Below are 14,893 nucleotides of genomic sequence, written 5' to 3'. Positions count from 1 at the left end.
CCTGTCCCCGGCTGGATCTGTCCCCGGTTTCCACTGCGACTGACGGACCTGAAATTAGAAACAGCAGCTTGTAGCTAACAACACAAGCTACATGCTAAGCAGTAGCCTACTGTATACTCTACTCAACTTTGCCATATTTTTACCAAGCTATGTTTGCGCATAATAAAGGACAGAAGGAGCGTTCGAGACATTTCCGTGGACAGTTTGAAGAATTGTACTTTTGGTACAATAGCATTGTATAAGCAAGCGTAACAGGTTTGTATTGGTTGGATTGCCGTGATGTTTCCTACAGGCATCCACGGTCCCCAGATGAAGAGTCTTATTGACTTTGGTGATCCTCAGACTTTTTCTCTAGCGCCACCATCAGGTCAAAGTCTTTATTTGTCCTTCAGTTTATGACCAAATGCATGCCTCGAATGCCTCGAATGTACTTTGTGTTTAGTACTAATTAGTAAATGTTAGCATGCTAAACGTATGGAAACCATCATACCTGCTGAACATCAGCGTGTTATCTTCATGAGGAACATGGTAGGTTGTTGGCAGACGCCTCACTGGTGGAGAGACTAGCTGCATGGCTTTATGGAGTTAGACAATATTTTTTTGTAGTTTTGGTGAATTGACCCTTTAATCTCTTCTGTCCAGCTACGCAGCACAGAGGAAAACAGCAGGACCAGCACACAGACTTCCAAGAAGGTCAAAATGAGCGGCAATACCCCGACCCTGCACCTGGACCGCATCCCCCCAGACACGCTGAAGAAGGTACGGTCACCTGAGGAGCTGCTGTTGTTGTTGTTGTTGTTGTTGTTTAAATTCTGCCGTCCTTTTTCAGTCCAGTTCATTTTAACCAGCGTCAACATCAAATGCTGCACATGTAATAATATTTCAACAACATATTGTCACACTGACAGCAGTTATTCTTCTGCCTAATGAGTGCTTTTACTTTTGTACTTTTTGTAGATTTTTTAGAATCAGAACCAGCTTTATTTAACAGGAACGAGGACACGTGCAAGGAGTTTTGCTTTGGATTATACATTGCTCACAATGCACAGCAGAGACAAACAATCTTGATCACGGAGTTAAAGTTTTGAATACTTCTATCACTGACCAATGGTTACAAGCAAAAACTAGAGTTGGAATACAGACTCTACAGGTATTAACATGCAGGATGTCGTCTTCATACACAACCACATGTAGAGAACTGAGTAAAACCAAAAAGTCCAACTTCCAGCAGTGTTGCTGGCTGTCTTCTTAAGTCATGCTGTCAGTTTGATTGTGTAAAGCTTTATTTTCCCGTCATTCATCCCTTTCCGTCCCTGAGATTAAAGTCTTGTTACTCAAAGTGAGAAAAAAACTGTTTTGGGAAGTCCGAGCTGTCGCTGCGAGGGTTCTCAGATTAGGAAATTCGGTTATTTCTGATTCAACAATAAGGAGTGTCGGTCATAGGATCATTCAGCAACAGGTGAACACTAATAACGTGACAATATATCCATAATTGGTGTAATTAATCGCAATGACAGTAGTAATCCAGTTCTGCTTTATGATAAAAAGTGCATCAGAAGTCACACCCAACACTCCTCTTTATTACTTTAAAGCCTCCTGCAGGTTTCTGTCTTAGTCAGCCGTGTTAGCTCATTTTCTACTTCAACTTGTGTGTGTGTGCGTGTGTGTGTGTGTGTGTGTGTGTGTGTGTGTGTGTGTGTGTGTTTGGTGGTGGGTTGTGTGTGTGTGTGTGGGTTGGGTGGATGTGTGTGTGTGTGTGTGGTGTGTGTGTGTGTGTTGTGTGTGGTGTGTGGGTGTGTGTGTGTGTGTGTGTGTGTTGTGCGATGTGTGTGTGTGTGTGTGTCGTGTGTGTGGTGGTGTGGTGTCGTGTGTGTGCGCGGCACTCTGAATTCTGATTTGCACACCGTAATGCAATGATGTCCCCCCCCCCTAATGCTTTAGTTGATGTGATGTTCATGCATGAGGTCATGTCAATTCCTGATGATTCATAAGATATAAAGGAATGAAGTAATGCACAAATCATGAATTAATTCATAATTCATGTACCCTAAACCGTAATGTGTTACCATGACTTCCGGTCAAGCCTGTGGCAGCAACCGCTTCAGAGTTTTTCACAAGTTCAGTGGGCGCATTTATCAAAAGAATGCTTTTATTCTGAAAAATAAAGTTGTTTTTAATGCATTTTAACAGAGATTGTGAGCAGGAGACCTTTTTCACCTTTTTCTTCCACTTTGAACACGTTTGATGGTTGGAAGGTTTTTTGTGAAAACGCTGCCATCTTGTGGATGAATGATATCAAATTTGTTTTCTCTCATTCACTGTTTATTTTTGTATTATTTTTAATTTTAATTTCAGGGAGGGACCTGTCTCATAACATCCCTTTAGGCAGGTATCAGCAGACATTAGCAAGAAGGGAACAGCATTACTTTTAATCTAGAGACAATTAAAACTACCATCCACAAAACACCTTAAAATATCAAAAGGGTGCAAATTGCTCAGGAGTCAGATTGAGTGTTCCCATAAATCAGAGGTAAAGGGAAAATTAAGAATCATATTTAAAGACATATGGCCACTGGAGGGAATTAAATCCCCAAATCGATAGCCACAGTTTAACCACAAGATTATTAGACAGAGTGAAGACACATTACATCTGGGAGGCTTTCAATGTTAAAAGAAAACGCGGGAAATGAAGCGTTCGACAGTCGAGATTTAGAGGGAAGACCCCCAGATCCCTCTGTTATATTTACCCCCGCCCCCCACCCCCCACAATGTTGAAACTAAACCTATGTCCTTGCATTTGCCCATGATATAACGTGTGTGTCTGCAGGTGCAGCGGTACCTGGAGCCGTTCCGGCTCTCCCAGGCGGAGCTGCAGGAGGTCTCGGCCCGGCTCAGCAGGGATCTGGTTCTGGGTTTGGGGAAGCAGACCCACCACACGGCGGCCGTCAAGATGCTGCCCACCTTCGTCAGGGCCACACCCGACGGGACGGGTGAGTTCACATGAGGACTCTGGTTACCTGGTCCTCAGATCTCTGCAGGGTAAATCCAGACCGCTAGCTAGACTATCTGTCCAATCTGAGGACTATGGTTACCTGGTCCTCAGGTCTCTGCAGGGTAAATCCAGACCGCTAGCAAGCCTATCTGTCCAATCTGAGGACTATGGTTACCTGGTCCTCAGGTCTCTGCAGGGTAAATCCAGACCGCTAGCTAGACTATCTGTCCAATCTGAGGACTCTGTTGACGTCTAAAACTACTTCTGAACTTCATGTTCCACTAAAACCACTTCCTTCCTGAGACTCTTTAGCAGCGGCACCGTGGCTCCGTCCGGCGCTTAGCCCCGCCCACACCGACTGTGATTGGTTTAAAGAAATGCCAATAACCAGAGCCCGTTTTTTTTCTTCACATCCTGATAATTAGCCAGGCCGTCCTTCGCAGCGCTGTGGAGCAGGGCAACGCGAGACTAATGTGGACCTGCACCCCGTTGATCAACCAATCCGCTTCCTTCCTCCCGGCAGAGAACGGCGACTTCCTGGCGTTGGATCTCGGTGGAACCAACTTCCGGGTTCTCCACGTCCGCGTGGTGGAGGAGGAGCAGAGGGTGCTGAAGATGGACAGCCAGATCTGTGCCATCCCCAAGGAGATGATGCTGGGAACTGGAGAACAGGTACGTCATGCAGATTAAAAAATAAATAAATAAATAAAAAGTCAAATCGTCTGTCCCCATTCAGACATTTAAACTGGGCCAATGCCGAGTTTGTGTGTCTTAACCCTCGTGTTGTCTTCCCGTCAATGTTGAAAAATCAACACTTTTAGTTTTTTTTTCTGGATTTTAATTAACATTTTTAAGTTTTTCTACCCCTTTTTTCAACATTTTTGACGCTTTTTTTCAATGTTTGTCACTTATTTTGACGTTTTCAACACTACGTAACACTAACTCATTAACTTTAGTTTTACAGTTATTGTTGGAATGTATTCTGGTCACATAAACCTCATTTGTAGGAATTTACCTAATGTTTAGTAGAAAAGCAGAAAATGAAGAATCGATATTGGACTAAATTAAAGGAATATGGAGTGTTGATGATATCAAGACTGAATATGTCAACTTTTATCAACACTATTTTCAACACCACTTCACTTTGTTTTACAATGCTATAAATATATATAAGACCCAAAAACTGAAAGTAGAGATTTACTTGGTCAAAGGCGTTGTAATCAATCATGTATTTTGGGGAATTATAAAGAGAACATTGAATATAGGACAAACATGGGGACAACATGAGGACAACATGGGACACTGATGACAACATGGACAGAAGACAACATAACAACATGAGGCACAGAGAACATATACACTGAAGAACCATTAGACAAAGGAGACAACATGGAGGACAACATGAGGACAACATTGAAAGTGCAAATGATGACAACATGCGGACAACATGGAGGACCCATGAAGACAACATGAGGACAACATGAAGGCCATGGACAAACTGAAGACAATAGGAAAGACAGGAAACACTGAGGCACCTGAAGACCCATGAGAAGACATGAGGACGACATATTGAGGACGACATGAGCGACACAAAGAGCAATGACAACAACAGGTACAACATGAGAGCAACATGAGGACAACAGGGAAGGCAACATTAGGACAACATGAGAGAAACACAACATGAGGACAGAAACCATGCGTACGACATGAGAGACACATGAGGACAACATGAGGCAACATGAGGGCAAACATGAGGCAACAGAAGACAACATGAGCAACATGAAGGACAACATGAGGACAACATGAGGACAACATAAGCAACATGAAGGTACAACATAAAGGACGACATGAGGACGACATGGGACGACATGAAGAGACATGAAGGCACATGTAGGACGATCATGAGGGCAACATTAGGACGACATGAGGACACATGAGGACAACATGAGAGACACTGAGGACGACATGAGTGACGAACACCGAGACATTGAGAGAGGGACGACATGAGTACAACATGTAGTGACAACATGAAGGCATACCTGAAGACAACATAAGGACACATAACGATCTGAGATAGACAACATGAGGAAACATGACATAGGACGACATGCGGCAACCTGACAAGAGACAAATGAGGACATACTATGAACATACACCCGAGACGAATGAGGTACAACATGATGACAACATGAGGGACGACATGATTTTTAAAAAGAGATATTGTTATAGAAGAAACTCCTTTTCTCACGCCGGCTGTATCAATGTGTTTTCTGTATGTGTTTTTTATGACATGATCGCTAAGGCAGCTGCGTGTGCAAATAAAAGCGTGAAATGTGTCTGTCTGTCTGTCTGTCGTCCGCCGTCTAGTCTGTCTGTCTGTTCTGTCTGCTGTCTGTCTGTCTGTATGTCTGTCGTCTGTCTGTCCTGTCTGTCTGTCTGCGTCCGTCAGCCGTCCGTCGTCGTCTGCTGTCTGTCCGTCTGTCGCGTTGTTCAACCACTACGCCGCCTCTCGGGGACCTGTCCTCGTCTCATCAGAATCTGAGGGACAAACTCTTCCTTGGTCTTAACCTCTCCTCCCCTGCGACAGAAAGAAATAGACAAGGTCTCTCACACACACACACACACACACACACACACACCACACACCACACACACACACACACACAACACCACCACACACACACACATTTTTTTTTAATCTGGTTAGGGTCACGGATTAGGATGAATAGAGCAGAGTGAGATGTTGGCGGGCTTGCGGTTGGGTGTCTTTTAAATAATACATATATCTTCAGTGGCCTGAGACTTTTAGATTCTGGAAGAATATGTCAAAAAAGGAGGACTGAACAGGTTTTGGTATTGAACTTTATTTAGATCCAGAACTATAAACCACCAAGGTCTCAGTCCCCAGTTAATGTCTAGGTGGGAACGGATTGTCCTTAACTAACGTAATCTTGCTTGTTAATAGCAAAGAAAACATATCACGGCCTCTTGGCTGGTGCAACAGAAGAGAGGAGAGAGGCAAGTCAGAACGTTTGGATCAAAATCACGAAACAAGAAGACGCTTGTCAGAAACTCTGAGTTTACTCTTTTATTTATTTTTCACTAAATTGTCGTGTATACATTGTATTTTATACTCATGCAGTACACGTGCCACTGAAGATATGTTCTTATTGGTACGGTTACCAGGTTCTCTCCTTTTAAGGATTGAAGACAGGATGCGAGCCATGATCATAGGTTAGAAGGCATCTCCTCATGTGTGTTCCTAAGTATGCCTTGTTTATATGTATACTTGTCATTTAGTGAAATATATATAAATAAAAAAGTAAGTAAAAAAAAAAAAAAACAATATTAGGAAAATGTTTTTCCCATGAGGAAAGAAAATCTCCCTTATTGTTTAAAACCTTGTTGTCTTGTGCTATTCAATCATCTGATCCGCTGGACCAAAGGCTTCACTGCTTCCGTGGTGGAGGGCAAAGCCCGTGGTGAAGTTGCTGAGAGACGCCGTCCACCTGACGAGGAGTCAGTCGCAATCTCTGCCTCACATGGGGGTAAATCTAGATAAGGACACTAGGGCCATGTCATGTTGATAAGACCAGACGTCCCGCTGGGAGGAGTCCCCGGGAAGACGCCAGGACTATTTGGAGGGACGTCCAGCTAGTAGATCCTCAGGGGAAGACCCAGTACTAGTTGGAGGCGTCCAGCTTGGAGGAGTCTCGGGGAGACCCAGGACTAGGTAGATGGACCGTCCACTGGGAGGAGGCCCTAGTGGGGAAGACCCAGACTATTTGGGGGACGTCCCGTTGGGAGGAAGGCCTCGGGGAGCGACCAGGACTAGGTAGGATGGACTTCCACTGGGAGGAGCCTCGGGGGAATGGATAACGCCAGGACTAGTGTGGATGGGACTTGGTGGTCCTCGGTTGGGCGGGTTGTGTTGCTTGTGTGTGTTGTGGTGGTAGGGGCCAGTCGGGGAACCCAGACTGTGGAGGGCCGTCCAGCGGGAGGCGCGGTGATCGGTGTGGGAAGACCCCAGGACTTATTGTGGGGTGGGAGGGTGATGTCTATCGGGGTCGCAGCTGTGGCCTGGGGAAGCGCCTCGGTGGATCCCGCCCGGCTAGTTTGGCGGCTGGTGTCTGTTTGGCCTCGGGAAATGGGGAACGTTGGGGTCCCCTACTGGAGTTGTGGGCTGCCCCTAGACGCCGCGGGATCTCTGTTGTGAGATAACCAGAGTGTTAGATGATGAGAATCGTCACGGGGGTTTGTGCTGAAAACTCGTGCCCAGGTGTTGGTGGTTGACGAGCGCTGTGAAATATGGCATGCAACAGAAAAGCAGAGTGACGGAAGTGTGTCTAGCGGAGCTGGGCGGATTTACCCTGCAGAATGGCGTCTGTGAAGGACCAGTAACCATAGGCCTCAAATGTGGACAGAGGGTCTAGCGAGCTGGGCTGGTATTGCCCTGCAGAGGACCTCGATGTACCATGGAACCAGAGGCTGCAGATTTGTGACGATGGTCTAGCTGAGCTTCTGGTTTACCCTGCAGGAGGACCTGGGACCAGTAACCATAGGCCTCAAACCACAAGTGGCTCCCCGGTGGGGATGTTTCCGGCGGCCCGGGAGCGAATCCCGAGTGGAACGTCGTGATAAAGACGCACATGCAGTCAAACCTGTGTTTTGTTTCCCACAAGCAATGATTAGGCAAGTCATTTGTGATGCATAGTGGTCATTCAGAGTGTGGGATGGGGGTTTTTAGTCTGTGGGAGCATTCTGGGTGCACGATTGAGGGGTATTGGTTGTTGTTTGGTGTTGTCTGATTGAAAGCATCGTGACAGATGGAACATAATGAGTGTGTGTGGGCTGTTATTTGGTGTACAGATTATAAAAGACACACATAAACACCCTTGTGTTTCTCTCTCGCACCCTCCCCCCCCCCCCCCCTCGCGCTCTCCTCTCCCCCCCCCCCCCCTCTCTCTCTCTGCAGGACTATGATATATGGCCCAGTTGCCAATGGTGAAAACGCGACACAGTGGCACGATGATGACTGCGGCTACAAGCAAACTGCTGAGGATGTCGCATGATCGTCGGTAGGAAATTTATTTTGGGAATGAGTACGACTTCAGGTTGTCTGTTAGATACCCGTCCACAAGTACAAGTCGTGCATTTAACAATCTTACTCACTTAAAGTACAAATGTATGTGCATCGCCATGTAACTTGAAGTAAAAGTACCTGTTGTTCAGAGGGATTCCATTTCAGAACATGCGTCTACATCACTAGGATTTGAATCAGGATCCATCTTTGTGTGTGTATCATACTATATGGTTATATTTTGTAAGATTTGAAAGTTGTGTGTACTACATGTAACGTGTAGAGGTATAAAGTAGCATGAACTTGAAATACTCAAGTATCTCAGAAATGTTGCTGAATAACATAAAATAGCTTAGTTTACATTATTATCTTTACATATGAAATATTCTACCCAGAATGGTGGAACAAACTCAGTACCCCAGGCGGCTGCTCTTCACTCTAGATCTCTCAGGTGGTTTCAAAAGCTTACAGAACGGATTATTCCTCCTCACGCCAACAGGCATAATGGGTTTTAAGCTGGTCTACAAGAGGCTCTGGTTGCGACGCCTGATCTCACTTAGAGACAACGGGAACGGTGCCACGTCCTCTTTCTCTGCTCCAACAGGTTTCCTCCCTAGAATCTGAAACATCGCTCCCTCGGGTGTGTTACACCCAGCCCCTCTATGTGTGTGTTTCAGAAGGGGTGGTGTACAACGATGGTGTGTCCCTTAATCACTGCAGCTCACCAAATCTCTGATCACGGACCTGCCCTAATAAATGGACCTCTGCTACATAACGTCGGGGGGGGGCAGTAGGGGTAGAGATAAGCTAGACACCCGGGAGGCATGCTCCTGCAAGACTTCAGACTGCAAATTACATCTAATTAAAATCAATTACGGGAAGGGCGGGTAAAGACGGGGCGTGTGTTCAGTTGGGGTGATGGGTATAGGTGGGGGTAGTTTTTGGAGATCTTTTTGAATCTATGTCTTTGTTAGGTGGTTTGGTGGGTGCTTCTTTTTGGTGGGGTGGGGGACTGCTGACGACGGGTGTGATTGGGTGCCTCCTCTCACTCTATTTTATCTGACTGCTGGTTGAGTGAGTGCCTTGTAAAGGATTTACTGGCGAATAATCATTATTCTCTAGACACTACCTCAACACTCTCTTTTGTTCTTTTCTGTGTTGTTCGTTTCAGGCGGTTGTGTGGAAAATGTCCTTCTAGGCAGGCGGTTCATGTGCGTGGTGTCTGGACGACTCGTGGTGTTCTTTTTGCTTTACAGTGTGAATTTGGATGAAGAGTCGTGGTCATCTAAAAAAAAAGTAGCATTTGGGGGTGGGATAGGTGGGGTGGGGCTGTCGTCTTGGCATTAAGCCTGTAAAAACACCAACAAACAAAAACAGATTATCAACCAGAGAAACCGGTAAAAAAAATAAACGGCATGTTATCGGACGTTAAGTGTGAAGGAGGTTCTGTACTGCTCCAACCTGGGTCTCGGTGGACAATAATCTTTCGAGTGATTGCCGGAGCTGTACAAAGCTCGATTAGCGCTAGTGAAGGAGATAGTCCCTGTAAGCCGATTGACTGGACCGCACGAGACGCGGGACACCCTAGACGACCGAGGCTTCCCGAACCTGACGAAAACGGAACCCCTGCTTCCGAAGTAGGAAGGGCCGGCGGAGAGCTAGGTTGGGGGAGCCGGCTAGACGCCGCGTGACGCCTCTGGCCCCACGAAGCCGATACCCCGAGTCGGGGGGCCGCGAACCCAAACCTTCCGAACCCTCAGACCCCCAACCCACGAACGCGCGGGAGGGGCCCTCGAACTCTCTGACCCCGGTCCGAAGCCCAACCCCCTAAGGGGGCGGGCGCGAGGAGGCCAAGAGAGCCGGTTAGAGGGGGGCAGCAGTGCGTGCGGGGCAGGATCCGCACAGTAGGGGGTGGTGGGAGCCAGGAGGACAAAGGTTTTAGGGGGCGTCCTAGTGTGAGGGCGCGGATAGTGTCTGATGTAGGTAAGACGCGTCGAGGTTAGTGGCTGCGAATACTGCGTCTCCTGCACAAAGGAGACCGGATGCGGGAGACGCCGGTCCCGCACTGTTGCGGGGGGACGCGGAGACCACGCGTGTGTCTAAACGCGGTCTCGGCCGGGGCGGCGGCAGGGAGTAATTCGGGAGAGAGGCGTGTCCTGGTTGTTAGGGGGGGGCCGCGCGGGCCGCCAGAAGAACCCGAGGGAGGGCGTGGCTGTGGGGCATGAGGGGTGCCTGGTGCGCGCGACAGGGGAGAGAAAACGGAAGGTTGTGGGGGCTGGGCCGGCAAAAAGAACGGAGGTCAGGGCTGGGCGGGGGCGGGTAGGCGGTCACTGGCCCGAACAGACCCCAAACACGGGACAAAAGTGTGGCACCCGGCGGCGACGACAAGAGACAGCGGGGGAAGAAAGGAAAACGAACAGACAGCCAAAGGGACCGCGCCACCCCCGGGGGGGCGGCCAGATCTAAGAAGGAAGAAGTACGAGAGACTAAAAAGCCAACACGGCAACGGCTGTAAGCGGGCCGGAGCAGAAGGTGGGGTCAGGAACGTGCAAAATGAAACCGGGGAGTCGTGCAGATGGTTGACACAGTTGGCTGTAGCGGGAGGCTAGCGAGGCACCTGTTGTTGTGCGGGCTAAAGAGGCGTAGCGGCGACAACTCGAACGAGCTAACAGACCGACGAGCATCACACGAACAACGGGCAACCTAGCTGGACACGGCAGGCGGGCGTGGGGGGGGGGGGCTGCTTGAAGTATGTAGGCAACAAGGGACAAGAGGGGTGGGGGGCCGGGTCGGGGGTTCGGAGCGGGGACATCGCGGGGTAAGGACGACTAGAACCGACGGCGATGAGTGCGAGGGAGGGTGGTCCCGCACGCTCGGATGCCTACAGCAGAAACGGAGCGCACGGGGCAGGAACGACGTCGGACGGCTCATGTATCACAGTCTGTATGGAGCGGTAGGGAGTGGGGGCGACAAACCACGGCGAGAAAGGACCTGTCATAAACAAGACGCGCCCATCCCAGGAGGGGATCGGGGTGTACGGCGCAGATCGGGGAGCGCGAGAAAGGGAGGAAGGGGGGCATGGCCCGGGCTCGACGGTCCCTGCTACCCGAACCCGAACGCGAACCCCCGAAGCGAGCGCCGAACCCGAACCCGAACGCGAACCGGGGGGTCCCGAGGTGGCCGTGCGCTTTTAAGCGCCCCTAACGGTGCCTGCAGGGACCCCCGAAGCGCCCCTATGACCCTTGGAAGGTCTCCTAACCCCCGAACCCCGGAGACGTGCCGGCCCACGATGACGGGAGCGTGGGAGTCGACGAGGGGGAGCCCCCGCAGGGTGTCCGCTACCCGGCACCGCTAGGGGGAGAGACGCCGGGCGGCCTCCGGGACGCTCGGGCGCACGAATGTGAGGGGCGCGGATCTAGGGCGGGGTCGTTGTCTTGGGGCGACTTACTCGCCTGGGCTAGTCGGGGGGGGCGGGCCCTGTGGGTGTCGCAAGGTTGCAGAGCGGGCGAACGGGGGGGGGGTGGACCATGCAGACTGTTGTTCTTATAAAGGGAACCGGGCGAGGCACGCTTGGGGGCGTGCTGTGGATTACCCAACCGGGATACGAGGTGTGCCCCAACCAAAGGCAGCAAAGAAATGAAACATTAGAAGAAGGAAACCGATAAACCAAGGTACCCTGCAGGGGAGGCAGCGGACGGAGGGGGGGCGCGAGCGCAGCACCAACTGCTGATAAGAAAACAGGAAAACGGAGAGCGCCCCGGCCTGGTGGAAATCACCATAGCACGGGAGGAGGCGGGGACGGGTCATTGGTCCGCTACATGACGGCACGATGCCCAAGGCACAACACCCACAACCCAGGTAATAAACAGCATTTTGAGCATCGTAAAACACACTTCGTAGAGCAAGAGAAAACCAAAATAAACCATGACAATTGTTTTTGGTCTTCTCTACCGCTTTCCAACCATCCACCTAGTTTGGGTGGAAATAAACACACACTTGTGAGCTCTCTTGAGCAGGGGAAGCTATAGGTGTCGCTCTATAGCACGGGCTAGATTACTGGGTTTTGTACGGGTAGTCTAGGGGTTGCGCAGCGGCTAGCGACTTCATAACTGGGTCGTGAAACAGCAAGTGCTTAAGAGGTTGAATGGGCCGCCAAGAGCAGGCACACTGGATAACATGTCGGGGGCGGCGACTGTGTTCGGAGGTCTTGCTTCTGTCGGTGCTTCGGGCATCGATATGGATTTTCTGCACGACGGCAGGGTCCCGTCGGCTGGCCGGGGGCACCCCTGGCTTCTCTTGGCGTCCATTCAGGCACGGGAACCAACGCCGTGCTGTACAGGGAGAGATGGAGACTAAGGGCGGGGGTGGGATGCGCGGGGGCGAGGTGAGCGGGTGGGCGGTGTGGGGGGGGTGTGGGGATTGGTGCATACGGCGGAGGGGGGGTGCGTCGGAGCGACGGCTCCCGAGAGAACACTCCGGACGAGTTTGAGTGGCGCAGGGACGAACGGCCATCAACCCAGCGTCCACAGTGCGTAGGACGGTCCGTCAGGAAAAGTCCTCCCTGTTTCGGATATAAAACATCCTGGTACCCAATAGGGGGCGGGTAGGTGCTGGGTCGGCACCTTGTCAGTGTCCAGACAAGACCGGACTAGCCGAGTCCAAACAAGACCATGCTACCGGAGCCAAGAAGACTAAGACTAGCCTATGTCCAAGACGAGACCAGGACTCCCGAGTCCAAGAAAAAGGACCAGGACTCCAATCCAAGACCAACCAAACTAGCAATCCAAGTCAAGACCCAGAACTAGCCGATCCAAGACAGACCCAGACTAGCCAATCCAAGACAGACCAGACTTGCCGATCCCAGTCGAGACCCAGGACTAGCCGCGTCCAAGAACGCACCGCTACCGAGTCCAAGAGAGACCAAGGACGAGCCGAGTCCAAGACGAGACCAGACTAGCTGAGTCCAAGTCAAGACCAGGACTGCGCGAGCAATCGTGGCCCGAGGCGATCGTCCGAGATCGGGCGGGTGGGTCTGGGAGTCGAGGACCAGGGAGTCTGTGGTGGTGTGGGGGCGTCTGTGTGTCTGCAAGTCGAGGACTCGGCAGGCTAGGGGCCGGCGTCCGAAGTCGACTTAGGGGCCACGGGGTTAGCTAGCCAAAGTCCAGACAGACCAGACTAGCCAAAGTCCAAGCACCAGACCAGGACTGCGTGCCTAAGTCCAAGACAAGACCAGGACTAGCCAAATCCAAGACAAACCAGGCCTAGCCGAGTCAATCAAGACAGTACTACCATCGCGTCTCCTCAATCAACCATGCCTAGCCCACATCCAAGTATACCAAACCCGGGACGTCTGGTCACCCTAGCCTTTGTCAGCACCTCTTTGGTCTTGACGCCTGGGGAGCAACCCAGAAAGCCCATCGGGCGTGCGCCGTGGTTTTAGTGTTATTATTCGTTATTTGCCTCCCTCAGCTTTGGTGAGAAGATGTCAGTGGGGGGGCTGGTCATGTTTGTGTGTTTGGAATTGGGTTCGGCTTGCTGCGGGTGCGGGGGGGGTGCGTGCGGATGACCACGCTTGTTTAAGGAACGCCGTCGGAGACCGCTGTGCGACGGGTGGGTTGTGAGGGGGTGAGCCCGGGAAAGTGGGGTAGACAAGAGTTCGATCTCTGAATGGAGGAGTGGTTTCAGCGAGTCTCATAGTCTTTTCCACCCAGGCTACCCATGTGCTGGTGCCATTCGGGCTGGTCTGCTCGCCAGTTGCTCTAATGAAGTCCTCGTGGGCGGGATCTCCCAGCTGAGAGCCAGCAGACCGTGGTGTCCCCCCAGGACCCCGGGGTGGGGCGGGGTTGGACCGCCCCCAGGATCACGGTGGTTCTGGTTCCCCCATCCATGTCCCCAAGCGAACATTGACAGCCCTGTTCGTATCTCCAACCAAGGCAGCTGAGTCGTGCCGAGTTGGAACCCGCGGTGTTCTTGTCGTCCAGAACCGTTTTATTATTGTGTGGGGGGAAATCGCAAGAACGGTTCGAGTATTCGCACTGGACTCTGAACCAGCACCAGAACTGGGCCTGGGGAAAAGACCTATCATCTGGGAAGATCCAGCATGGGGTTCTTTATAACGGGTGAAATAAGTTAACTCACAAGCACGACCGCTGGCACCAAGAAGCACCCCAGGAACCTGAACTGTAAGAACACCCTGGTTAAGCCTTGGGGAAAGACTCCCTCTCTCTCTGCGCTTCTCTGTGTCCTCGGTAGGCAGTGCGGGAGAGCGGGGTGGCGTGGAACACACGGTCTGGGGGGGGTGGCCTGGGGGGGAGCATTCTGACCCGTTGGACTGAAAGCTGATTCGGTGGCTCGTCGTCGTGCGGGGCTGGGTCTGCGCGCCGTCTCAGGGCTCGGGCGCGGTCCGCCTGGTCCCTCTGTGCCCCTCCGCCCTGGGCGACGTCGCCAACCTCATCCGTTCCAACCGCGCTGGACCACCTGAAGACACCAGTGGGGGTGTACGGGACAGTCTACCAAACACCACCAGGTAAAGCGCCGAGGGACACGCAGACGCGGAGTGAGAGGGCGTTTTAATCAGGCGTGTTTCCTTTCTGTGCAAAGTCAGTGGTGTGGCCCTGCGGGGCAGGGGGTTCTTTCATCAAGGTAAGGGAGTGTTTAGGTGGATGGTTGGAAGATGTTTTTAGTGTTTGGGAGGAGGTGTTTGGGAGTTTTGGGGGAAGATGTTTGGGATGTTTGGTGATGTTTGTTGATGTTTGAGATGGTTGGTGATGTTTGGTGATGTTTTGGTAGATTGTTTTTGGAGAGGTGTTGTTTTGTTCGAT

General features: G+C 51.0%; 1 protein-coding gene across 1 annotated transcript in view; it reads left to right on the top strand.

The window, feature by feature from the left end:
- Window positions 1–642: 642 nt before the first annotated feature.
- LOC116686620 (hexokinase-2) overlaps window positions 643–14,893 on the top strand; it is a gene marked incomplete at its 3' end in the record, with an annotated part of 24,929 nt that continues 10,678 nt past the window's right edge. The window contains 5 exon segments of the mRNA XM_032511641.1: window positions 643–759; window positions 2,828–2,990; window positions 3,516–3,664; window positions 4,910–4,961; window positions 5,536–5,594. Of these exon segments, the coding sequence (XP_032367532.1) occupies window positions 700–759; window positions 2,828–2,990; window positions 3,516–3,664; window positions 4,910–4,961; window positions 5,536–5,594 (483 nt within the window).

Source organism: Etheostoma spectabile, unplaced genomic scaffold (genome assembly GCF_008692095.1).
Source record: "Etheostoma spectabile isolate EspeVRDwgs_2016 unplaced genomic scaffold, UIUC_Espe_1.0 scaffold405, whole genome shotgun sequence".
Classification (NCBI taxonomy): Eukaryota; Metazoa; Chordata; class Actinopteri; order Perciformes; family Percidae; genus Etheostoma; species Etheostoma spectabile.
Note: the sequence above shows the minus strand (reverse complement) of the source record. Positions and strands in the feature narration are given on the sequence as shown.